Genomic DNA, 25,057 nt, shown 5'->3' with positions numbered 1-25,057 from the left:
TTAACTGTTTCTTTTGTATTCTGTCTTATGCTATTGCTCTGACCGACTGTGAAGCACTTTGGTCAACTTTGTTGTATTATTATGTGCTATGGAAATACATTTTGATTTGATTTGATTTGATTTGAATAATAGTGGCATCATTAGGACAGATGTCATTAGATGTGAAGGTTAAGTACCACATGACTGTAAACGCATACAAAACAGCAGAGTGTATCTAACAGCGATGGCAGGTTGAAGGCAGGATTGGACACCACTGGTGTGTCTGCTATGTGCTCAGCAGACACTGGGTTTGCGGTGAAACCCAGTGTCTGCTGAGCATACACAGTTATTTTCATTACAAACGTGTTCTCTGTTGTCGTAAACAACACACCTAGAAGAAGAACGACTATTAGTGGCTCTAGCTGAATTTCCCATTAATTGAATTTCCCAATGAATGAGGTGAATTTCCCATTGATTTTCTTCACTGAAACATAAAAACATTTATAAATCTATGAATTTTAAGTCTTAAACCAAAACAACAACAAAAAACAACTGCAAGGTGACTTATGACTTAAAAAAGACATATTTATGTTTAACAGTAAAGGAACGACACATCCCATAACTCATTACAAATCCCAGCGTCCACAACAAACAACTTCCAACCTTCTCAAATGTAATCCTTGCCATTACTGCAATGTTAATATGGTTAATATTAATGTTGTATAATAAAAATTATATATATATATATATATATATATATAGTAAAAGGCAGAATAAAGTCAGAATAAATTAAATAATCTTTATAGTAAGTTAAAACACACAGATTTCTTTCGGCAAGTTTCACTTTGCTGGTGCATAATTGTGTATTTAAATCTCAGAAATTGTCATATCATGAAAAATCTGGTACCTATTCAGGAAACCTCTGTTTTCATCACAGGAGAGAGAAAGATCTTAATCCTCCTGCAAAAAGAGGAAAAACCACGAAAGCCACTCGTTCCTCACACTTGGAAAGCGTACCTAAATGAAATTGCAACTTTAGTGCATACTTCATTTTTTCTTGTGCTTTAGCAGAAAACCAGAGAAGGCCAATTAAAGCACATGGTGTAAACACATCAGACATCCTGCTGTTTTATTTTTCTGTGAGGAGTACAAGAAAGTTAGCCACACACTAAAATACAAGAAGTTCAAGTTCTCCCGTCAAAGAAAAACCAAAGTGTTTTTGATTGCACCTTTCACTCACCCCTTTAAAACCAGATGAATCCATCTTCTCATAAACTGTTTATGAGACCGACAGCTCCATTGCTCTTGGCGGTGGTGTTTATGTCACTGGTAACACGCAGAAAACATTTAGGCCGAAGCCACGGCCTCGTTGATGAAGAAACTCACTGATTAGCTCCATTATGAGTCATGATTGAAGAACCCAAACTGAGAGAGGTCACACAGGTTATGAAAAAAGCAAGCGCTCCTTTACACAGGTCAAACATTTGTGGTGTTTCTGAGAGTCCATGCGTGCTATGTGACGTGCATTCACAGCGGGCGATCTGGTCTTCATTATCCTGCCTGTGTCCACGCTCATGATAGAAAGCCTGTCTCTACTAAAACGTAACAGATTAATTTTGATTCTAACAGCGTGTGTAACATGCAGAAACACATGTTTGCTTTCCTTTCATTTGTTTCTTCCACACAGGCTTGCTGAATGCCTACTCCTGGAGTCTGTCTTCAATCTGCCACAGAGAGATGAAAATATTATCTCAGAAGTTGTTATTATTTTAAATATCCAAGGGAGGAAGTGCAGAGTGTGTAGTGCGTACTCTGGCTGTTCTGGTTACGATGGATTTATTGTTACTGTGAAGCTGCCAGCTCATGTGATCAAGGAAATGTTCTGTCCTCGAAATTTTCACTCTTGGCTGAAAAATAATCAGAATTATTTGATGAAAAAATATCTGAAGTGAAGGCCAGTTTACTACTTGTATAGTAATATTTGATTGATTCATGTACATGTTTAGTAATATTGTTTTAGAGGTCACACTTTGATCATAAAGGGCAAAAGTTATACTAAAGCGTTGACATTAAGTCACTATAGAGTTTTGCTTTGATGTAAGGTAACTGCATGTGATAGAAAAACTCTGATTTTCCTCTTTTAAGTGTTTCTGTCTGTTCCTCTCTCTGTTCTGTAGAACTGTATAGTCACACAGTATTTGGTCAGACTGATTTGTGGCACCATCAGCTCATTGCACACTGCCTTGTGTGAATATTTTGGTTCCCTTGAGTGTGTCTAATGACTATAAGAACATTCCAACTCTAATCAGCGCTTCATAAATATGTGTACATGTGAATTTACTTATTCACGACATTTACCTTAAATATTTGGATTTAATTGTGCCTTACTTATGCGTTTGGAAGCAAATGTGATCCTTGTCTTATTGAGGATTTTCCTGTCTAGATATTTTAATTTTTCTGTGTATTTTTGCATGAATATGTTGATAGATATGTATCAGTGTGCTCCCAGTATGCTTTCTCGTAAAAGGCTTTTTGTTTTTTCTCTAGTCTCCCTTCAAAAACTATTAAAAATTGTTAGAAGCATCTGTGATAGTTTTTACAGCGAGCTTTATGGCAGTCAGGTATATACGTATGCAGAAATGTTCCATACATATGCATGCTAACTGTGAAATTACATTCCAGAGCTCAAGATAACACTGCTTTTATAGCATGAAATTATTTCATGTTCTTTTGAAGATAGTTTGGGACTGACTTCATTGTTTACAGAGCTTTTCTTGTTCTCTTTTTTCTCTTATACATTCTGTCCTTGTGAACTATTGAGCACAAATACGTTAACCTAAATGCTTTGTCTTTTGTCCAAACAGGCAGCGGGAGCTATCCGACCTCTTGTTTCCACAGTAATCGCCACCACATCCGAGGGCTACCTAGACCACTCTTTGGAGAGAGCCAAGTACAGAGCCAGCGAGATGCCTCAAGGATTTACATATGATGTCATCTCTCAGGCCTATCAGAGGGTAGGACCTATACTCTGATGTATCTTTAACAAACAAATGGGCTGTTTGAGGCATCTTGTTTTGGGTCTTTCTGGTTTGATGCAGTTATATGCACGATAAAAAGAAACCTGACATTCTGTATTTAGCTAAGATTTCAGTTTACAAAAAGAAAAAAACGAAATACTTGGCTGTCAAGTCTTGCTGTAAACACAGGTCTGTGTGCGACCATTTCTGTAACACCCACTTCACACATTGATTGGTCAAGTGTGGGAGGTGGAAAAACAAGCTGGATTTGAGCTTTTCTTTTTCTTGTAGTTTGTTTTGTAATTCCTTTCAGGACAGAGCGTCTGTAACTGTGTGCCTTTTTCACCATATTTGGCTCTTTTCTGTGAAGGCTGGCTCCTCACCCCACTTTCAAAGGTGACTGAGGGTACACATCAGTTTAAATATTGATGTTTAACCACAGTTTATCTCTTTCAGTTTTGGTCTTTGTTTTTCCACCTTGTACTTCATACACAACGTTCACATTTTGGACAGAGAAGAAATATGGTTTGAAAGACGAGTGAAAGAAGCCATCTATGTCCACTGTGAACGGCCATCTTTGAACAGAGGCGATGGTTTATGGCACCAACTGTCTGCCATCTATAATCCAGTTTTGAGATCCCTGCTCAGACCCCTTAATGTCCACTCACATCCTGGGCCTGTTGACCTCAGGAAATCACATGATAGGGTGGGGCTAGACTTCACAATGGGTTCACTTGAAACCCTGGTTGATTGTGATCTTCAGACCTTGGCTTGTGTGTGGTAGAGGATCAATAGGGGGTCCATGACCCTCTCGGGGGACACTCCCATAGGGCTTAAAATCTGGGACTCTTTACCAATTGCTCTGAAGCTGAAGAAGCTTCTTCGATGAGAGATGAAACGTCTTCAAGAAATCTGAAGAAGTCCAGACACTTTTCTTTCCAAGGTCCTTAGACTGTTTTGCTAAAGATTAATTTTAGCTGTTAGTACAATGGTATTTTCAACCAGAGAAAATATTACTTGATGCCACAGAATTGTCGCAACTTTATAAATAACAATAGAAATTTCCTTAGCCCAACCTCATCGATTTTCCAGTGGGTTCCCCTACCTTTTAAGAAACTTCCTTTTGATTTGCTGCTGCATGTAAATAGAAAGTAGTGGTCCTTCTATGCTCGCAGTCGGAGCTTGTTGCCTGAGATGAAAAAAGTAAAAGTAAATTTTTGTATAAATTTTGTATAAACATATCACAGGATAGATGGTAAAGTCCTGCAGGCATGTGTGACTTATTTGTGGTGTCAAATAATTACTAAAAACCATCTGGGAAATCTTCTAAAATGACAGATTGAGATTTATGCACTAAAACTTACATGAGTTGGATGACAAAGGGCTTTATGATTCCCATACATCATAACAGACCCTTATAGTCCTTCATGGTTCAGCTGATATGCCAGAACCTGCAGGGTTTCACTCTGAAGAGCTTGTGGCATGGGTGCTATCACTTTCTCTTGGCCTCATCTGCACCTAGGAAAGAAATCACACACGATTATATTCTGCCACAGTGCAGAAGATTAGTTTGTGGAACAAAAGTGAACAAAGGCTAAGTTGGAAAAATGGTAACATAGGACTGAAATTACACGGAACGTCTAGGTGGATTCAGATTAATGTTCTCGCATGTATAGGGTGTTTTACTATGTGTACCTGAAAAATGGAAAGAATTATACGCTGACGTAAACTGTAAATGCGTTAATTGTTCTCTGAAAGCAGAAGTTTATTGCTAAAACGTAGTGGGCCAACGAAATGTGAAACTTAAATCGATGAAGTTGACCTTATTTATTTTTCAGACGCTTCCAGTTTGCTATTTCAACCTTTACTTCATTAGATGGTTCTTCCGATAGCCACTTTTTTCAAGGGCACGGCAAACTTTGAGCTAAGACGTTAAGTATGCCTTAAATTGGAGCGCCGTGTGTCTGCAGTTATTTTTACTCCTGGCACACATGGATCTTCAGATTGCTCTGAGAGGCCTGTTGGCTTTGGCCTTCTCAGAAAATGAGCTCACTTTTCTGCAGTATTTTCAAGGCACACTGGAGAAGGAGGTCGAGTAAGATTGCGTCCCCCTCGCCTCCTTTTCAAACTTTTCAAAAGAAGGGAAAGTGTAAGGTATCTGTCAGGTTAAGACTCTAGGACATGCACATGAAAAATCTCTAGAGCTGCTCATTTGTAGCGTGACATCTATTGAAAGCAGAAGAACTCAGGGCTGAAAAGACAAAAGGGAGGACACTTTATCCAGTCCCCAGCAAGAGCCTTTGTACCAGGAGAAAATGCTAAAGGTTAAATTACCACAAAACCAAGAGCATATTTCTGCTGTAATTTCTCTCTGCAGTTCCATGGTCCCAGATATAAAAGACTCCCCTCTCTTTTATAGCTTGATAAAATATTACCCTGCTATAATCTCAGGTAGCCTGAATTTGTCTTTGTAGTAGAGAAAACCTCATCGCCTCAATCCAAACTTGTATGTGATCTTCAGAAACGGAGCCAGCAAAGCACAAATAAACTATTCATTGGTAAAATTAACTCTAATGAGTTTAGGGAGGGAAATGACACAGAGTAACAAGGACATAAAAACACTAGAACATTAGTCTAATTGCTCTAATCAGCATAGTTTCCAGCAACAGACAGCAAAAAAAGCTCATATAAACCCATTGCACTCTACCTGCTTTGACCCAAACAGCAAACAGACACAGTTAGTGAAGAATTTAGCAGCTAAATATGGAAGTATTTTCCTTGGAGTTGATATTGTTATTCAGTGCTGTTTAATGTTGGTTCGTATCTGCTGGATGTGTTCTTAAGCAACTCTTTGCTATAACCCAAGGTCTTTTTTGCCTAATTAAAGCTAAACTTTTTATTTTTTAAACTGAAATAATAAAAACTAAGTAAAACAGTACTGTGTTCTTAAGATAGCTAATTAAAATTAAATGTATGTATAGACAATGACTTGAGTTTTAGTCTCGGTCAATTTAGTCAAAACAAGAAAACCATCCTGAGGAGGCTTTAGTGATTATCTTTATTGCAACTGTGACCTTTACATTACTGTGAGTCGGTCATTTTTAATGTAATCCATGTTTTCAGACACTTAAATTGTGCCGCTGAAAACTACACTACATGGACAAAATTACAGGGGCACACCTATTAATCTCTGAATTCAGGTCTTTTCAGTCCCATTGCTGCAGGTGTATACATTCAGTGACCTAGCCATGCAGTCTGGAGGAACAGTAACTGCATGTGTATATAAAACCTGAAGATAGTCAGATTAAGAGTATTTTGTCTCTATCTGCCATTCTGCAATTCATCTCATGTAAACAATAACGTGGCGCACAGCGTGACGTGAAAAAAGGCACATACCTTTGACGTTGCGTGACGAACTCTGTATTCCTCGTCCACACGTAAACGCAAAAAATGAGTTTTAAAAAATCTCAGTTTTCAGTGATTCGAAACGCCGTTTACGTGTGGACGAAAGACCCAAACAGCTGCGTTTTTAAAAATACCCATGTAGGTGTGGACGTATTGTAAAAGAGTTAGTAATGTATTTTATTACTACCTGTAATTTATTGCAGTTTACTTGTATCTGCTTAATTGTTTACTAAATGGTTGAGGTGTGAAATAAACCGCAATGGAGTTTGAAAACAAAATATGGGTGTGTGTGGTTGGAGGATGTGTTTGTGCGGGTGGTGAGTGTTTAGGTGGTGAGGGGGCGCGAACATTTTTATTGTAAAACCAAGGGGGGCCTAGCAAAAAAAGTTTGGGAACCACTGGTCTACAGAGTTCATGAAATCTGAGTGTGGTACTGTAATATATTGTGTAAGTGAAGTGACAGACCACATAGAGTTACAGAGTGACTGAGTGCTGAAGCATACAGGGAATAAAAGACTCTGGTGACACTGTAATTGCAGAGATCCTATCCTACACTGGTATTAACATCAGCATAAAACTGTGTGCAGGGACCTTCAAGGCATGGGTTTCCATTGTCAAGCAGCTTCTGTAGGCGTAATGTGTAGATGGCCAATGCTTTTTTCCATGTAGCGTATACTCCAACCTAAACTAAAACTCACGCTGTAACATATAAGAGTAAAACTAAAGCTAAAGTCTTTCAAAACAATGAAAACTAAACTGAAAGAGGGATAATCTCTCTGGAAGCTAAGTTGAATTGCAAACAAAAAATCCCTAAACTATAAAACTCAAACCAAAAAACCCGATTCACTAGGTTACTTTTAAGATCCACCAGTCTTTGAAGTCCTTACACTGCAGTGTAAAAAAGATACAGTTGTGAGACGTACAATTTTGGTCATTCCTTTAACAATTTATTTATTGTTATAGGAATTTCTTTCAGACGAAAACCTCAGAGCCTGCTAACCTTTTAACCTCGACAAAATAACCAAAAAAAGCTCCTCTAAAACCTCTGTACACCACATCTTCAGCAGCAAATAAAACATTTCACATCTCCCACAACAATGTGGGAAAATGTCTTATGAACCTGATGAAACCAGTGTTGCACATTTTAAATCTTATTTCAGAAAGATAAGAGGGTTACAATTCCAAGAGCGCATTAGCCAAAGAAAACAACGTCCTGTGAAGCATCCGTTGAAAAATGTGGTGACGGCAGCTTTGTTTTATGAAACCTTTACTGTGTAAACATTGTCACAGTATGGAGAGTGAAATAAAAGGCTCCAGATATGGAAATCTTTTCAGCTGAAAGTCTAACCTGTGTTGCACAAAGCCAACTTATCTGAGGAGCACCCAGAGGAAAGAAGTACCTTATTTAGCAATTTGCACATCATACCAGCAGTACATAATAAATTAGATTGTACCTGAAGTCTTTTAGTAATAAAATGTAAGATAATTCTTAAACACAGGTGCACTAAGTTACTAAAATCTTTCAAACCAATAAAAAGAGTCAACGCAAGAAGTATCTATAAGAACTGTTTCACATTTGGTGCTTCTGCTTAGCGTAGAAATCGTAGAAGTCATCATTTAGTTTGCTAGTTTAAGAATTTGGTGCACAATGAACTTTCTCAACAACTACATGTTAAATCTCTAGGAAATTTGGGTTGGAAATGAAATGTCTCCAGGGGGTTGTTTATTATGATTTTGGTAATTGGTATAATCAAGTTTAGGTTCCCCATAGGCCATGGACAAGCATCTCAAGGTATAATGACCACATGTCCACAAATACTGGGAACAATAGTAGAAGCCAAAAATCTAATTTTCTGGCTGATGTGAAATTTACTGAGTTAATTAATTCTTCACGTTCCTCAGAGGATAAACAGTTTGGATGTGTTTTTGATGTCCCAAGACAAGATATTTCTCTCTGGCAGCACATATGATTTAAAACTCCAAACAATACAACAAGTGATTGATTAAGCCACTCAGTGGCTCTTCAACTCTTCAAGCTTTTTGTTTTGATTTAGGCAACATTTGTTTTACTGTAGGTGTTGAAGATTGGATCAATGAAGAAAAGTAATGCTGTTTGCTTTCTGCATGGGCTGCTTTTCACAAAGACTGCTTGAAAATGGCTCTTGTCTTGTATAATTCTGATATTAGCTGGCATGGTGAAAACGGTTTTGGCAGTCACTGTCTGAGATTTCACAACAAAGGAATGAATCTAATATTTTTAGCCCCTCTACTATAGATTATGTCTAAAAGATGGATGTAGCCATGATGACTTCATCAAAGGATTGGATAAGTGTGTGCTTTAACAATGCCGTGGGTTTTTTTTTTAAGGTAGAGATAACCATATTTTGCTGCTGGCAGTACCTGCTAATTGGTGCAAGATTCGAGCACATACTATTTGGATGCTCTCTACTTCAAAGCGCACTATATTAATTCAATTAAGAAAGCTTCCAAAGGCCCCAGCACCACAAACACAGGCTGAGAGTTGTGGGTACGACTGTTAATCAAAGTGGTCCACACCCTTATCTAACAAAAATAGAGACCTTAACAACATTCAGACTGGTGAGTTATAATTTACTCACTGAAATATTCTTAATGAAATGTTATGAAGTAGGAAACTACCCATACCTACCTGTAAACCTGCTTATTTCTGCTCTAACGTTGGGCATTTTAACCTGGTAGTTTATGGGAACTAAGTCAGGCAGCCTCAAGTGTCCAGCTGGAGGAATTGCAGTTTTTGACATTTATGTGTTGGATTCATTTTTCAACCCTGAGGTTTCTGCTTGTCCTTTACTGGCTCTTTAAATATGAGTAATCGTCCTGTTACTCAACTCAGATTGTGGTAAAAGGAGGATTACAAAACAGAACATTTTCAAACGTTTGTAAAAATCTGTTAGTAAGAACATATTTTATGTGAAGCAGAGCATACACTGTGGTGGTACCTTCATTCCGCTGAGTTTGATGGAAATACACTGGTGTCAGCGACCGTCCACAGCATCTGCTCTCTCTTGTGTCCCCTCTGCAGTGCAGTGAGTCAGACTTCGAGTTTGGCACAGAGTGTCTCCATCTGGCTCTGCAGTACTGTGGCACCAATGCCAAGCTCATTGAGGGTCCGCCAACACTGTGGAAGGTGAGCTCGCCAGGGGCCTGCTTTGGGTTTGGGATCGAGGATTTTGTGACATTTTGGCTAGCACAACTGCACGCCACTGATTTATCAAATGAGTAAAGATAAATCATGAATTGAAAGTTTGTGGGTGCTGGCAAAAAAGGAAACACACATAAATTGACTGTGACATCCAGGATAAGCATATAGAAATTAGGCTAACTACTGTATTAACGTTTTCTTCTCAGTTTTCTGTGTGATCCATTCTTAATGACGTGTGTTTTTTTAGTTAGACGTAATGTTAACTTGATATGAAGGCAATTTGGTTTTACATGCTGAAGGCTCTGCTCCATTATAACAGGTTGAATTTACTTTGCGGTGCTCAAAGCAGCACAACAGTGACCCACTGAGTCAGAGTTACGATGGATCGCTAACCCTTTTTTTAGCAGGTAGTTTGAATATTTATGGAGTCAATACCTAAATCAAGAATCGTACATGTGTTATGAAACTGTGAGATAATGCATTACAAAACAGAGTGTAGTCTCAGATGATATTGTTTTTGCACAAGGGATACATTTGTGGTGTTGTTTGAGCACCTCAGTTTTACTTTCAAAGTAGGAACATATTCTATGGCAAACTAACAGAAGTGCTATCTTATTCAGTCAAATAAATTTTCTAAATACTTAAAATGCTGCTTATTCCACTGGAAGTTACAGAGTTACTATCATATTGTCTCATTTGAATAATCTTTAGAGATGTGAAAGTGCATCATGACATAAAAACAATGAGCAGAAACTGGAGGAAAGTCCAAATCTGAGGTCCAAATCATTGATTGAAGCTAAACGGGTTGTTGTTGTTTTTGGAAAAACACATGTATGGCTTGTTTTGTATTTGATGAACACATTAATTTTACTCAGAGAATATTTCTAATAATCTGAGAAAACCTTTAAAAAGCAACATAATCAGCTCAATTGTCAGTGTAGCTCACTGATAAGATTCCAGCGAGTTTCTGGGAGCAGATATCTGAAAATCTCTGCACATAAAACTGAAACAATGTGCACAGATCTCCATAAATAAAATGTTCCTTTCTCTCATTTGGGTAAACTGACTGGATAAACCCAAGTTATTTTGTCCTCCAGGTGACCTACAAACGGGATTTGGCTGCCGCAGAGTCCATTATCAAAGGTGAGTTTCTTTTGTGGATATGCTTTCATAGAACTTCCTGTATGTACAGTACAAAGTACAATAGTTTTTCATCCTCTTACTTATATAAAATGTGTATGCTGACAGGTACACATGAATGGTTGTTTCCACTAGGTCTTCTCACACAGGTTAAATGGTCAGAAATAAGCAGTGTAGGAGTGTCTACATTCTTTTTGTGTGGTCTGGAGTTGTGAATAGGTGACATTGAATTAAAATAGGCTATTGTTTTCAAAGGAAGAAATTCTTTGTAGTATTGTTTAGCCTGGGATGAACACTGTGGATTTACACAGTCAGTGAGTACTATAGAAAGCAAGTCAGGACAAGGGAGACTATCATAATCAGAGAAATGGAAATAAACACAGCACTATATTTCACCCCGCCAGCACCTGGACCAACAAGTACCTGTTTGATGATGACATAAGTGATTATTCTCAGAGCCTCTGAAGTGAATGAATTCATTGTTTGATTTGTAGAAAGGACGTGGAAAAAAGTTCTCATATCTGTCAGTACAAGAAACTGACAAGAGCTTCAATTTGTGTTTGCATTTCTGTGTGATTGCATAGAGCCACCACAGAGTGTGTGTGTGTTTGTTTGAACATTTATGGCTACTCTACAGAAGGCTTTCAAATAACAACAATATATTTAGTCTTACTTTTTTTTGCTGCAGCAGTAGTGTGCAATGGGATGAATGTCACAGTGAAATTGTGTTATTTCTATCTATGGACTTTTAATTTTGATTTGTAGTCCTCCTTTGAATCCTCAAAGGGCCCACAACACAGTAGGTGACGCTGTTTGCCATCACTAAAATTAAGATAAAAGTCAAATTGAGGTAGTCATGTTGGACTTGCTGCTGTTCAGTATTTGTTAGCTTTAACTTGAATGAATTCAGGAAAAATAATAAAACTTCACAAATACTTTTTTCTATAAATTAATTGTCATAACTATGAAAAGTAGGAATCAGGCTTTGTCTACAGTGCTATTTTTATAGCTATTTTTAGCATTTTGAGCGTGCAATATAAGTAATATGTTGTTTGCCCCGGGCTGGCAGACCCTTGCGAATAAGGGAGCACTGCATATTACTACCAAACATAAAGTGTCACCTGAAGAAGCGCAGTATTGTGTCAGCGTGTAATGTCATAATTAGCTATGTATTACATTTGGTGCTCGCCTCTCCTGATAAGCTTTTAAAGTAGAACAAGTTTGCAAGTGTATCTTTCATTTTCATACTGAGGAAAGAACTTTGACTTTGAGTAAGTTTATTTTCTTGTTTTGAAACTATTGCAAAGTGTATGGATCCTACCTTATTTTAGTGCAGTTTGATTCAGACAACTCAAGTAGAGGATTTCAGGTATCTTCTGCTTTTCTTTACAAATGAGGGAAGGAGATGAGAAATTGGTGCAATATCTGCAAAAGTGAGGGCTTGGTTTGTTGTAGTGAAGACTTGTTTGATTGTGAAACCTAAAGCTGTCGATTTGCTTGTCAGTCCACATTTCCCCACATGAATGGCCAAAAGCTGGGGGCGAGTCTCTCTCTGACTGCTGCCTATTTGTAACTGCTGCTTATCCATGTCCGGTGGGTGATGGAGGGTAGCTGAGGGTCTGGGTGTCTATAAGCTACGTTTTCCCACACAAACTGACAACAAAGATGTAAATTTACAGAAATAACTCTCGAGAAAAAATGATCAGTGATGTATATTTTACTACACATCACTGATAACTGTACCGATTGTTTTTTTGTAGCTACTATTAAGTCAATGCTGTTTTGATAATTTATATTCAATCTCAAATCCTAATTGTTTTCCAGGCAAGCCAGGTTGTGGTGCAGTCATGTTAATTTTTCAAGTGCACCTCTTGTAATGTGACAAGATTGATTTATTTGTCGTTCAGAGTTTTGCCATTTTTTGTTTATGTGGAGGAGTTTTTAAAATCACACGTCTTCTCTTTCAGAGACTTTATCACGTTCAGCATGCGTTATCACAGGTGGATTGGCAGAAGCTGTGAACCTGGCAGATGCTCTTCGGAAGGCTGTTGGAGCTCTGGATATGGTACGTACGGGGCAGTAACAGCTAATTCAAGTGCTGTTTGTGATGACAACAAAACTGTAGAGCCTCACCAGTTTACCATTATGTTTTCCTCTATCTCACCCGTATCCGTCTCCTGTCATATACCTCAAATCTCCCCATAAACTCTATGCGAGCTCCACTTGGGTGGCCCAGTGGTGAAACTTGCAATTTGTGGTCACACCTCTAATGGAGCCTGTCTGGGACTTCCACACCCTGCAACTTTCCTCCCCACAGCCCCAGCCTCCTCCTCTGACTCTGCACGCAGGAGAGCAGATGCCCCTTCTCCTTAACTTGTAGTCACTTTGTGGGCACATCAAATTCCCACGTTGCCTTCAGTCCATATAGCAAACATCCTTTATTTAATTTGTAAAATTGTTCCTGATAGACAATGAGTAAAGTGTCCATGTGCAAAACAGAAAAGAGTGACAGTCTGGGACCTCTGACAGCATAGACCACATAGAGGCTCCAAATATGAATTACTCTCCTCTTACCTCAACAACCGTTGGGTTTCCTTAGAGGAAGCCACGTATCAGGTAACTCAAACAACCTGGATTTTGAAAAGAAGGCAAATAAACAAATGTGGCAAATTACTTTTAATCAAAATAAACTGTTCTTAGTATCCAGTTAGAGGGATATCCAGTAGGAAACAACTGTAATAAACCTACAGTCAACCATTTTAAACATTGTTGTACTAATAGGCATAGTTTGCAAATGAGCATAAAACAATTTTAGTTTGTTTATTGTACAAAACAATTCAATGAGTTCAGATGAATTTTTGAAGACTTTGACGGTGAACTCAACTTATTGCTTGTCTTCGGCAGCAGTGATATTCAGGGATAAAAAGTAAAAAGTTGATTAGCCTTACCTAACTGTTAAAAAAGCCAAATATTTCGAACTGTATCGTCGGTTATTCGCTGCTTTTTCTTGCCTATAAACAGTAACCTATTTATTATTAATTATCGGGATGTGTTGTCTGCATATAGCCACTGATGACTGTTATTGGTCTGTCGGCAGGTCTGACAGTAATGCAAATTATTTGTCAGCTTCACATTACTAATGAGAAACTGCTTCTCCACCAGAGAGATCTGGTGACTGTGGAGACCATTTGAGTACAGAGAACTTATTGTCATGTTCAAGAAACCAGTTGGAGACTTTTTGAGCTTTGTCCATTATTCTGCTGGAAGCAACCATCAGGAGATGGGTACACCTTGGTCATAAAGGGATGGACACGGACAGCGACGATGCTCAGCTGTGTCATTTAAGCAGTGCTCAGGTGGAACTAAGGGACACAAATTGTACTTAGAAAATATCCCTGTACCTGAGCTGTTGATCCAATTGAGGATAGATCCATGCTTTCATGCTGTTTACATCAAATTCTGACCCTACCACTAGAACACAGTGTTTTTCCATTCTTCGATTATTATAGTGTAATAATCGAAGAATAGTGTTGCGGGAAAAATTGATGCAGCAAAGTAGGTTTCAATTCATTTATTTATTTAAAAGAGGCAATGCACTTTCACATATTCCAGTTTTGAGCATGAAACTGATCTGCGGTCATTAGTTTCTGCACAGTTTAGAGCTGCTGCTAATTTTCAACCCTTGTCTCTTGTGGCTTTTACATTCCCAATACACAAACAAATTTACAACATTCAATTACATGAAACCAAAATACACTATGATTCCAAATATACAAAGAATTTAGTATAAAATATATTTTGTTTAAAGCAAGAGAAAGATGGAAAAAAAAGTATAATTTTAAAAAGTATGAATACTTGTAAAATATAATATGGTATTCTAGTTACATAACTATAGAGCAAAACGGGTGCTAAGGGCAAAAAAATGGCAGACCCGCAGTGAGATTTTAAGTACACAGTGTGAACGCTGATTGAACTGAAGAAGGCCAGGAGAAAGATGATTGGACTAGACTACAACAAATTTGTGACTTTCAAAAATGTATCACAATTAATTGCAATATTATCATAAACAGGCTACAGGTAATTGCCAGCTTTACCCCTTTCAGACACACACTGATATCAGACTGATATGGTTCACAATATCATTTTGTAGCAAAAAAATAACTGAAGTGAAATAAATGTATCTTATTGGATAAAACGGATATTGACAAGTAGAAATATATGTTTTTTCAATACTCAAATATCACAGAATGTTAAAAATCCCAATTATATAGTATCATGAGTGAAGTACTGTATTGGTATTACATCGCAGGGTTCGAGATGATTTCCATCTCTGCCACATAAGCAAATAATTATGGCTCTACAATCCCACATTGTCGGAGTTGCAGCAGCTGGGAATGAAAAAAATAGTAGTTTTTTTAGGATAAAATAATCCATGCGTGCTTTAAGCAGTTGAAGAAGAAGAGTTGACTCATCAGTTATCTTACACTATGAATTACATCAAATGTATTTTCATAGTGTTTATTATACACTGAAATTTCACATCCATCAGTTATTACACATCTATACATGTTTAGTAATGTTTTTCCTGTATTTTTTGATGTGGTATAGATATTCGCTGGGCATTACTGCAGACAATGGAGTGCAGTGGCACAGCAAGCTGCAAGTCATGATTCCATATTTGTCAGTGATCCAAACTGTTCATCCTCCTTTAAACTTGCTCCAAGTCCCTCCTTAGCTGGTGTCAGAACGAGCGGATCTTGCTGTCTGGTGCTGGAATGGGCCCCAGAGATGGATTTGGGGTCATGTTTTCTCCTCCTTGGATCGGCTGATTAGAGCTATTCCAGTCTGTACTTAGGTGGCCGGTGAGGCTGTGTTTTTTTCCGGAACACGTGTTCGGAACCAGATACATCCTTTTCAGGGAGTATGTGAGGGAGGAAGAAAAATGGGGGAGATGAAAGGCAAGTGGAAGAAGCGGAAGATGAAGAATTAGCTTTGTCCCAGTGCCATTGCCTGAATCTAATACAGGGATAAGTGGGATATGTGTGTGCAGGTGGATGATTTGGCAGCATGTGTGCACAAGAGACAAAGACCGTGCAAGTAAAAATATGATTAGAGATTCTTTCAGCAGGATATTATCTAAGAGATCAATTTGATGCAGTTTAAAGGGCCAGTTCACCTCAAAATCACATTTACTGATTTTCCACTGGCCTGTGGTGCTATCTGTCTTTCTAGATTTGTTTTAAGTGTTAGTTGCCCAGTTTTACTGGCTGTAGAGATGTCCAAAACTGAGCATCTCTTAAATATAATGGAGCTCAGTGGTACCTTGTGGTAAACCTTGATGTGAGTAATCTCATGTGGAAACCAAAGAGTGAAGAATGAAGCGTGCACCTAACCATGACGAGAAGCTTGTGGTTGTGACGGTGTGATAGAATGTAAACACTTGCAGTGTACCCCACACCTGAGCCACAGTCTTATCTAGCTGTGGTGGCTGTAGGTAGTATGAAAAATAATTCTCCCATGAACTTGCTCATTGCAATGTTCAGATTTTTTATGAGCCACGAGCTCTGAAAAGAGACATTGTTGCTGAGTTTTTCAAAATTAAATTCAGGAAAAGGATTGATATCTCTACAGATGCAAAACTGGGTAGACTCAAACAGTCTGCATACAGTGTATATGTTTTATTGAGGGACACAGGACAATTATGTGCATTCAGTTGTGGAGTGAAATATTCCTTTTTAAATTTCTAAAAAAATGTATAAAAGAAGATTCTCTCATGTTAACTCCTAAAAATACCGTACCACCACCAATGTGTGAATATGTTTAAAACCTTAATAGAAGCACTTGCTCTTAAATTCCCAGATATTGTTTTCCATACTAACATTTACCCACGTTTGTGACATTGGATTGGATTGGTGAACACTAGTGTGGTTATATTGACCTAACAATGTAGCGGTTTTGTCATTATAAATACTTAATACTGTCATTGACATGATATGCAGCGCACACATGCCTTTGTTTAACCTCTTAAGACCCAAACTCTTTCATGGCATGCATTTTTTTTTCTCTTTGCTATTTGGGCTGATTGGGACCTAATGAATGTAAAAGCAAAGAATTACTATTTTTTTATTTTTTTTTACCTGATTTTTGTTTCCGAGAAAAATTAGATCCACATACGAGGATGTTCGTTTTAAATTTTGATAGAACAGTGGCAGTATAACGTCCTCGTAAGTGGATATCAGGCCCTTGTAGAGCAAAATTTTGTATTTTGGTCTAGACAACCCAAAATGTGACGTCCACACATGTGGACACCAGGTCCTAGGAGGTTAACCTACTTTACTAAATATGAAACAAATATTTTTGTGTCTAGTATATCCAGTGTTTGGTTCCTTCGAGTGACCACATTTAAATACACTGAAAAAAGTTAACATTGTGATAAAAACCTTAACCTCTTCCAAGAAAATTACTCTGCATTGAACAGTGTCATTAAATACCCGACAATTGCTTTCTTGTTTTATTAATAACACATTTTCAGTATTTGATTGGAGTAAAATCGAAACAAAGACAGACACAGACAAGTAGATGTTTTATGGGAGGAAAAAACACATTAAACTTTTTTTTTTCAAATCAAATTATCTCCTCTTTCTTCCCCCTGGTATCATTTAATCTTGACACATGTTGTTATTTTAATATGCTGTGCACATCAAAGGGAATCCTCAGATCCATATCAGCTTAGTGAAGGTTTTTGATAATTACTTTCAACTCAAGAGAATTTGTCATTTAGACAGAAAACAAGTAGTATGATTGGACAGACAGTGTGCCAGCAAATGTGCTTTTTTTGGCTGTCAGCCACAGATAGTTTTAAATAATGGGTTCTAAGCTTTGCTTGCAATTTGCCAACAAGTTGTTTTTTTAGACTAGATGATTGATCTTTGAATATATTTTAGGGCCAAAGTGTCTGGTAGCTTTAATAAACGTACCATATTCATACTGTCAGCAGTATTTGTAGCTTGCAGATGTTGTTAATGTTTCATCTTGATGCAAACACAAACTTAAATATGTATATGTATATGTAAGTACCTGTGTCTGATATAATAATTACCTTTCATGCTGGAATCTGGACTTTAAGCACATAAACTTTGTTTAAGAAAAGAAAATGATAAGAGTATGCGATACAAGTCACTTTGGACATATGAGACAAATAATAAATAATGTATTATTCTTACACAAAAAATTATGTAAGAATTGGACATAAGTATCATAATGACAGTAAAAATAACCAGTCAATAATGTTACAAAGTAAAAGCTTTGTAAAAGAATTCACATTGTAAGTCTGAGTACCTTGTTCTTTTTGTACCTTACAGAAAAAAACCCCAATTCAGGTATTAATTCAAGAAATTCATAAAAGTTGGATTCCTCTTTTAAATCTTGGAACTGAGCAATTCTGTGGTCACCATCTTGTTGTTTAAAGGAATAGTGGTGAACCAGTGACAGGCTCATGGGCAGCCAAGGCTCACTGATGCATATCAGAAGTGAAGCATGTGGTCTGATCCAACAGACTAGATACTGTAGCTCAAATTGCTGAAATTGGTTCTGATAGAAAGGTGTCAGAATACACGGTGCATCTCAGCTAATTGTGTTTTTATATATATATATATATATAGAATACACGGTGCATCTCAGCTAGTTGTGTTTTTATATATATATATATATATATATATATATGTATATGTGTGTGTGTGTGTGTGTGTGTTTATGTGTATGATATGCCTTATTATTTGTATAAAAATGAGAATAGTTTCTTAACACTTTTAAATTTCGTATTAACCGTATGTCTCTGGTTTGTTTAACTGGTCTTTTTGGTGTTTGGGGTTCTGTGGCTTCTTGGCTCTCTAGGCCTAAACTAAAATAAACACGTCTACTCTGCGATTTCATGGCCAACCTGTTTTAGATCATGTCAGATTTTTTTTTAGAACCCTGCAAATCGGCATGTCGGACCAAAAAGATTTTCCTCCTGAAGCTGGGGGCAGTTATCTTTCAAGAACAATTAACCATTGAGCATATGGTTCCCATAACCATTTCACATTCTCATTTACTTTCAGTTACTTTAATGAGGAGAACAGTGACATCTCAATGCCAAACATAGATTTTGAATGTTTATTTCTGTGTTTATTTCCTGAATGTTTGACACTATAGTAACAGGTTATATTTTTAAGGGAAAACAACAAAAATGAATTCAAAATGGACATTGTGGGCTATCCAGTTGCCTCATTTTATTTGTGTGCCAGAGCCAAAATTAAAAGATCAGAACGTAAATGTCTCATTTCTCTAAGTAAAAAGGCTTTTACAGTTCTTGGCTGCATGTCGGCTTCAACTCAATTTGCAGCATAATGAAATTTAAGTTGGCTTACGTATGATTGCTGTTCCCGTTTTTTGCGTATGACAGAATTTTTCTGCCAGTTCAGAAGTATAAGAAGCCCAGAAATAGTTTCTTTTTTACCCTGTCTCATTTGTTCTAATAAGTTTCTGACTGCAGTTGATGGAAATAAGCCACTCAGTTATGTGATCTTTAGGCACAAATCTTTTCCTTTTTTTTAATAACCTTTTTCTGTAATCATAGAATGATTCATGGCAGAAAAGCAGGTGGATGTACTCTCGCAACAGATGACTGAAATAGTGGCTGAAACAAAAACCAGAAGCCTCTTGACCTTTGAGCGTTGGAGTCGATCAGTCATTCTATATGAAATGCATTAGGACCTTGGCACTGGTGGACCTACCTTAAATCTTATCAGTCAAGCAAGATACATCAGCTGAATATTTAACATGAGGGTATCTCTCATTCACAGGAGTTGGACATCGTCCCAGATCTAATGGGAGACAACGCCAGGTGTCTGTTAAAGGAGTGGAACTTCATCCAAGTTTCTGTAAGTTCTTATTCTATTTTCTACAACTTCTCTGTGAAAGTAAAATATGCCGCTGTAAGTAGTCATGAATTTTTTTGTTTTTGTCTTTGGTCTTTAGGTCAGTCACTCATGCTTGTCTGAAGTGGAGGCGATACTTGTGGCTTTAGAGGCAGAAAATCGAGCTCTTCTCCACCCGGTGGTTGTTATTTGGGTGAGTTGAGATGTAGATCTTATAACCGTACATCTCACAGTTAGAGTGCTAATCCATGTCCATCATCTTAGTGTGGCATTTTTCTAGGTTCCTGGACTAGAAGACAAGCTATGGGGGGTGTAAAAACTGAGATGTAATGAAAAACCCAAGGAGAAATTAAAGCCTCTAAAATTTAATGAAAAATCATCCAAATGTTGTTGACACATTTGATTAAAACCACCCAAGTCAAAGGCTTCGGTGGTTTTAAAGGAAAATGTCAGTAACAATCATCCTCTAGAGCCCACAAGTGTTCATGCCAAATTTCAGGGCATGAACTTATTAACATATTTCAGTCAGAACCCAAGTGGTGCACTCACTGACAGATGCATCCATCCTTACTGTGATTTCACATACAAATCTACTCTACGTCCCCCACAACTCTGTTTCCATTCCTTGCTGGGACCGTGTGTATTCTTGTTGTTGTCATCTAAGAGACAGATTTGTAAACCATTAAAAGACAAAGAATGTATTGCTGGCAATTACAGGGACAGCACAGCAGCTCTTGCCTGCAGTTATGTGGGGAAAACGCATCATTTTTTAAGTCATCATTGCCATTCTCAACTTTTTAACTCCTACAAACTGTGTACCTAAAAAACAAAATACAGTTCAGGAATCTAGTTAACAGAATCTGGAAAACCTGCTCTTGATTCTGTTATGTACAGTCCTGCCTTGAAAGCATCCACAGGAAGTATCCATAAGAAGTATGCACACTGGCTTAGTTATTACAATGGACATAAAATAAATGGGCATAACTTAAAAAAATCCTAGTTGGTTTAACAAGTTATTTTTATTTTATCAATGTCAAGCATTATTTACACAGTCAATTCTGCTGCCTGTATGATTTTTTGCTTCACTGAAACTAGACAATAGTTTCCTTCTCCCATCTCTGCTGCCTCAGATGTTGTAAGCCAGCGAGGCATGAAGAAGGTCTAATGACATTTGGAACAACCATGATTCAGTAACTTTTAGAACCAACTTTAACAGCAACACCTAGAAGTAATCATTTTCTGACTGACTTTATCAGTCTCTCATATTATTTTGGAGGAATTTGTCCCACTTTTTTTTTTTTATTAACTCATGCACAGCTCTCTTAAGTTCCTACACACACACACAGCATTTCAATCTGGATGAAGTCTGGACTTCAGTGTGATGGACTGAAATCAGCCATTGTGTTGTAGATTGCTGTTGTGCTTGGGATCACTGTGCTGTTGGAATGCCAAACCTTAGCTTGGACAGATGGCCTCACGTTTGTTTGTTAAATAATTTGGTAAACAGAGTTTAAGGTCCCCACGGCCATCACCCCTCCACCATTGTGCTTTACAGTCAGTATGACGTGTTTGTGCTGATATGCTGACTTTTCTCCAAATGTGGCTTTGTGCATCATCTCCACTTTGGTCTTGTCTGTCCAAAGGACATTGTTCCAGAAATCTTGTGGTTTGTTTCGACGCAGCTTTGCAAACCTTAGTTGTGCTACCGTGTTCTTTTCTGAGAAAAGAGGCTTAGCAACCCTTCCAAAAAAGGCATACTTGTTCGTACTTGTCTTTTTTTCTAATTGTTCTGTCATGAACTTTATAATTTAACATGCAAACCAAGGTTTCTAGTGTCTGCAATGTAGCTCTTGAGATTTTTAGCATTTTCTCGGAACATTGTATGATCTGACCTTGGGGAGAATATGCTGAGACATCTACTCCTGGGAAGATTTTGGCATATTGTTATAATATATACCTGAAAGCCCCAGACCAACAAACTGTCAGAACTTGTCCAGTGACATCCATGTTAGGCTACTAAATTGGACAGATGGATGGAGAGAATGAAAGATAGAGGCTATATCATACAAATGTTATAACCAGTGCATTAGTACAATAAAAAGGCTTCTAGGTATACTTAGTTCACTTTCTTTTTAACAGGAGGGGACCTCTGCCAGCTGTCTACTATGGCTGGATTGAGAGGTAAAGGGAAAAAGAAAGGGGTGGAAAGAGTGCATAGAGGGATGAGGACAAAAAACATACTATTCGAACGAGAAGACAAAAGTTAACAGCGTGGATTAGTGTTATATATACACACGCAGTGAATGGAAAGAGGTGAGTGCTGAACAAATGCTCTGTGCAACATGTTAAGACCCACAGGAGCCTGAGCCTATTGCAGCATAGCTTTGTGTTGTGTTGACTTACTGTTATCATCATGATTCAATCCAAAATTGATCCAAATGGGACTGAATCATTTTCCTTTTACAAATAACTACTCGCAGTCTCACTTTTTCCCAGCTCACTGAGCTCAGCTTCCTGTCGGACCAGTGGAAACTGCTCCAGTGCCACAATACAGTTTTTCCACACCATTTTAATAAAGCCTGAATCATGAAATTGCCAGAAAATAGCATTTTTTTTAAACTGAAGCATTCAAACGTATCATCTTAACAAGTTTTTTTTTAACCCAATTAAATATTAATTTTCATATATGTATTAATTTGTATTATATTTGCTACATCCAAGAAATGATACCAATGATGTAAAGTCTCAAACTCACAAAAACTGCATACATCAACTGTGATACATTAACATTAGGGGGTTCTGTTTTTTCAAGTACTGAAATTCATACCGTTGGGAGTTTAAACTGTTATAATTGATACTACTCAAGCCTTCTATACATCGCCACTCTCTTTTCTTGGATATCTACATACAGTTCAACTCACTTGTAATTCAAAGCACACAGGTTTGACGTTTCTTTAAGCAAACATTTTTTCTTTTTAATATGTAGTGTATTCAGTATGTACTCTTTTTTTTCTTTCTTAAACGAGCTATTAATACCATTTGAGGACTAAAGGTGTGTTATTTGCAGTTGTGTGTTTGTTAGAGAAGCCACCTAAAGGGTTACAAGTTTGTCACTCTAATATATAAATAAAAGCTCATAAAGCTATAACATGTCCTTAAAGTCATACAGTATATAAACTACTGTATGTCTGTGCATATAATGTCTCAGTGTCATTTCCCCACACAACTGGTGCAGCACAGATTAAGTTTCATTGAGGTGCATGTACTGCATAGCATTGAAAACCTTTTCTTTTTTTTTCTGCTTGTAAAAATCTAACCTGTGGTCCACCTCACGTCCCTTCTGGAGCTCTGTAGCTATTTGGAAACTCTACACCTCCCTTGAAAGCACCTCTGCACGACCTCTCTTACGGCTCGCTTTCCTTCAAACTGTGGCTGATCCCACCAGAGCTACACTAACCTGAGAGCTCACTGAGGGAAAAAAAGAACAAACTGCTTTAATCTGCTCTGGGAAACATTTAAATGTTTGTGAAAGGCTTGTTTACTTTTTTTAATTTGGAAAATGTAACTCTTCATCTAAAACAAAGAGCCAGCATCAAAAACAATGCCAGGTAATGAGAACAACATAAACCCACAGAGGCTGATTTCTGTGAAAAAACAAGCCAGATGTCATGCAGAATTGCTCCGCTAAAGCCCCCGTTCTTACTTGTGTTAGTTTTCAATAAAGATTGAAGCACATAGATTCAGATGTGTAAACACTCGGTTTGAAGCTGGGAGTTTAATGGGATTGACTCCCTTCCACATCAGAACAAACCAGGTTCCCACAAAACTCTCACTGTAAATGTTGCTAGTTCATCCTAATCTTATTCTGTTCTAACATTTATTCCGATCAGCCACAACAATGAAACTGCTGACAGGCGAAGTGAATAACATCGATCATCTTGTTACAATGCAATGTTCTGCTGCGAAGCCTTGGGTCCTGAGATTTATGTGGATGTTACTTTGACGTATATACCACCCATATAAAGATTGTTGTGCACCAAACTGCAACCTCCAGGGATGAAAAATTAAGCCAATTAATTAACTGTAGTTCCTTGGGAGGCCACTTGAGACTATCTCATAAAGAGGTTCAATGCTTGTAGACTGCAGTGTTTAAATGCCAAACTTTAAAGCAATTAAAACATTTTTAGATGCATCCATTCTCTGGCACTTATCCTTCTCAGGGGGGGCTGGAACCTATCCCAGCTGTCTTGGGGTGAGAGGCAGGGTACAGCCTGGACAGGTCGCCAGTCTGTCCCAGGGCTAACACATAGACAAAGACAACCATTCGCACTCATATTCACACCTCCATTCACACCTATGGGCAATTTAGAGCTTCCAATTAACATACCCCCACTAACTGCATGTCCTTGGACTGTGGGAGAAAGCTGAAGTACTCGGAGAGAACCCACATGCAAACTGCACACAGAAAGGCAGGTTTGAACTCAGGTGGAATTGAACTCAGGACTCTATGGATAGGTCTTGATGCATGCTCATTCATCCAGGTAAGTAAATCTCCAAAAGTTGATTTTGTTCATCTGGACGTAGCGTTTTTAGTGGGAGAAACATTTAACTACTCATCCAAGTGACTTCTTCAGTCCCAGCGGACTGCAAGTTTCCCCAATCTTATAAACAGGGAGGAACGCTGTTTTGAGCGCGGAGTCAAGGAGGCCATTTACATGAAAAGGGAAAGACCATCTTTGAATTGAGGAGGGGGCCTAAGGGTACATCTTTCGCCATCATACAGTGATGTGATTGCAGCCATTGCCCAGCTCTCTGTGAATGGTTCTCATGGCCATTGATCAGTGGTTGTTGATCAATGGTCATGAGAATTTGCATAATTATGATGAAGGAACTGACCTCCCAGCCCTTTGTTCCTTCAGTGGGCTGGTTTCAGTCATTATGCAAATGTACCGTTTATAAGATTGGGGAAACCTGCAGTCAGCTGAGACTGAAGAAGTCACTTGGTTGAGTGACTAAACGTCTCTCCCACTGAAAACGCTACGTCCAGATGAACAGAATCAACTTTTGGAGACTCTATGGATAGCTTTCACCTTCCAACAACTCTACTGAGGCGGATATTTTTAGTAACTCCATCCATCCATAAACAGCAGTATTGTTTCTTGGTGGTGAAATCGCTGAACTAGATTTCGCCACCATAATTGTGCTGTTTGTGCCTCCTAGGTAGTTTTAGGTTGAATTTTAATTAAACAATTAAGACACAAAGCTTACTGTGTGATATAGCCTGTCCAAGCAGTCTGGGATTTGAAAGAAATTCTAGTGTTTTATCAGTTTGTTACTTGTCTGCCTTTCTGCATCTGTTTTCTTTCACTGCTGAATGCAACTTGCAAGCTTCTAGCATTAGACGATATGTTAGCACC

The 25,057-nt window shown here is 38.0% G+C and overlaps 1 protein-coding gene across 3 annotated transcripts in view; it reads left to right on the top strand.

Annotated features, from left to right (window-relative positions):
- Positions 1 to 2,843: 2,843 nt before the first annotated feature.
- Positions 2,844 to 25,057, top strand: part of LOC102293652 (D-ribitol-5-phosphate cytidylyltransferase) — a gene marked incomplete at its 5' end in the record, with an annotated part of 42,619 nt that continues 20,405 nt past the window's right edge. For 2 of the 3 annotated variants that reach the window (XM_005947157.3, XM_042214094.1), the window contains 6 exon segments: positions 2,844 to 2,993; positions 9,463 to 9,567; positions 10,680 to 10,725; positions 12,690 to 12,787; positions 19,566 to 19,643; positions 19,741 to 19,833. In XM_005947157.3, coding sequence (XP_005947219.2) covers positions 2,844 to 2,993; positions 9,463 to 9,567; positions 10,680 to 10,725; positions 12,690 to 12,787; positions 19,566 to 19,643; positions 19,741 to 19,833 — 570 coding nt within the window. 3 annotated transcript variants of the gene reach the window in all.

This window comes from Haplochromis burtoni, unplaced genomic scaffold, assembly GCF_018398535.1.
Source record: "Haplochromis burtoni strain Fernald_Lab_line unplaced genomic scaffold, NCSU_Asbu1 Contig_516, whole genome shotgun sequence".
In the NCBI taxonomy this organism is placed as follows: domain Eukaryota; kingdom Metazoa; phylum Chordata; class Actinopteri; order Cichliformes; family Cichlidae; genus Haplochromis; species Haplochromis burtoni.
Note: the sequence above shows the minus strand (reverse complement) of the source record. Positions and strands in the feature narration are given on the sequence as shown.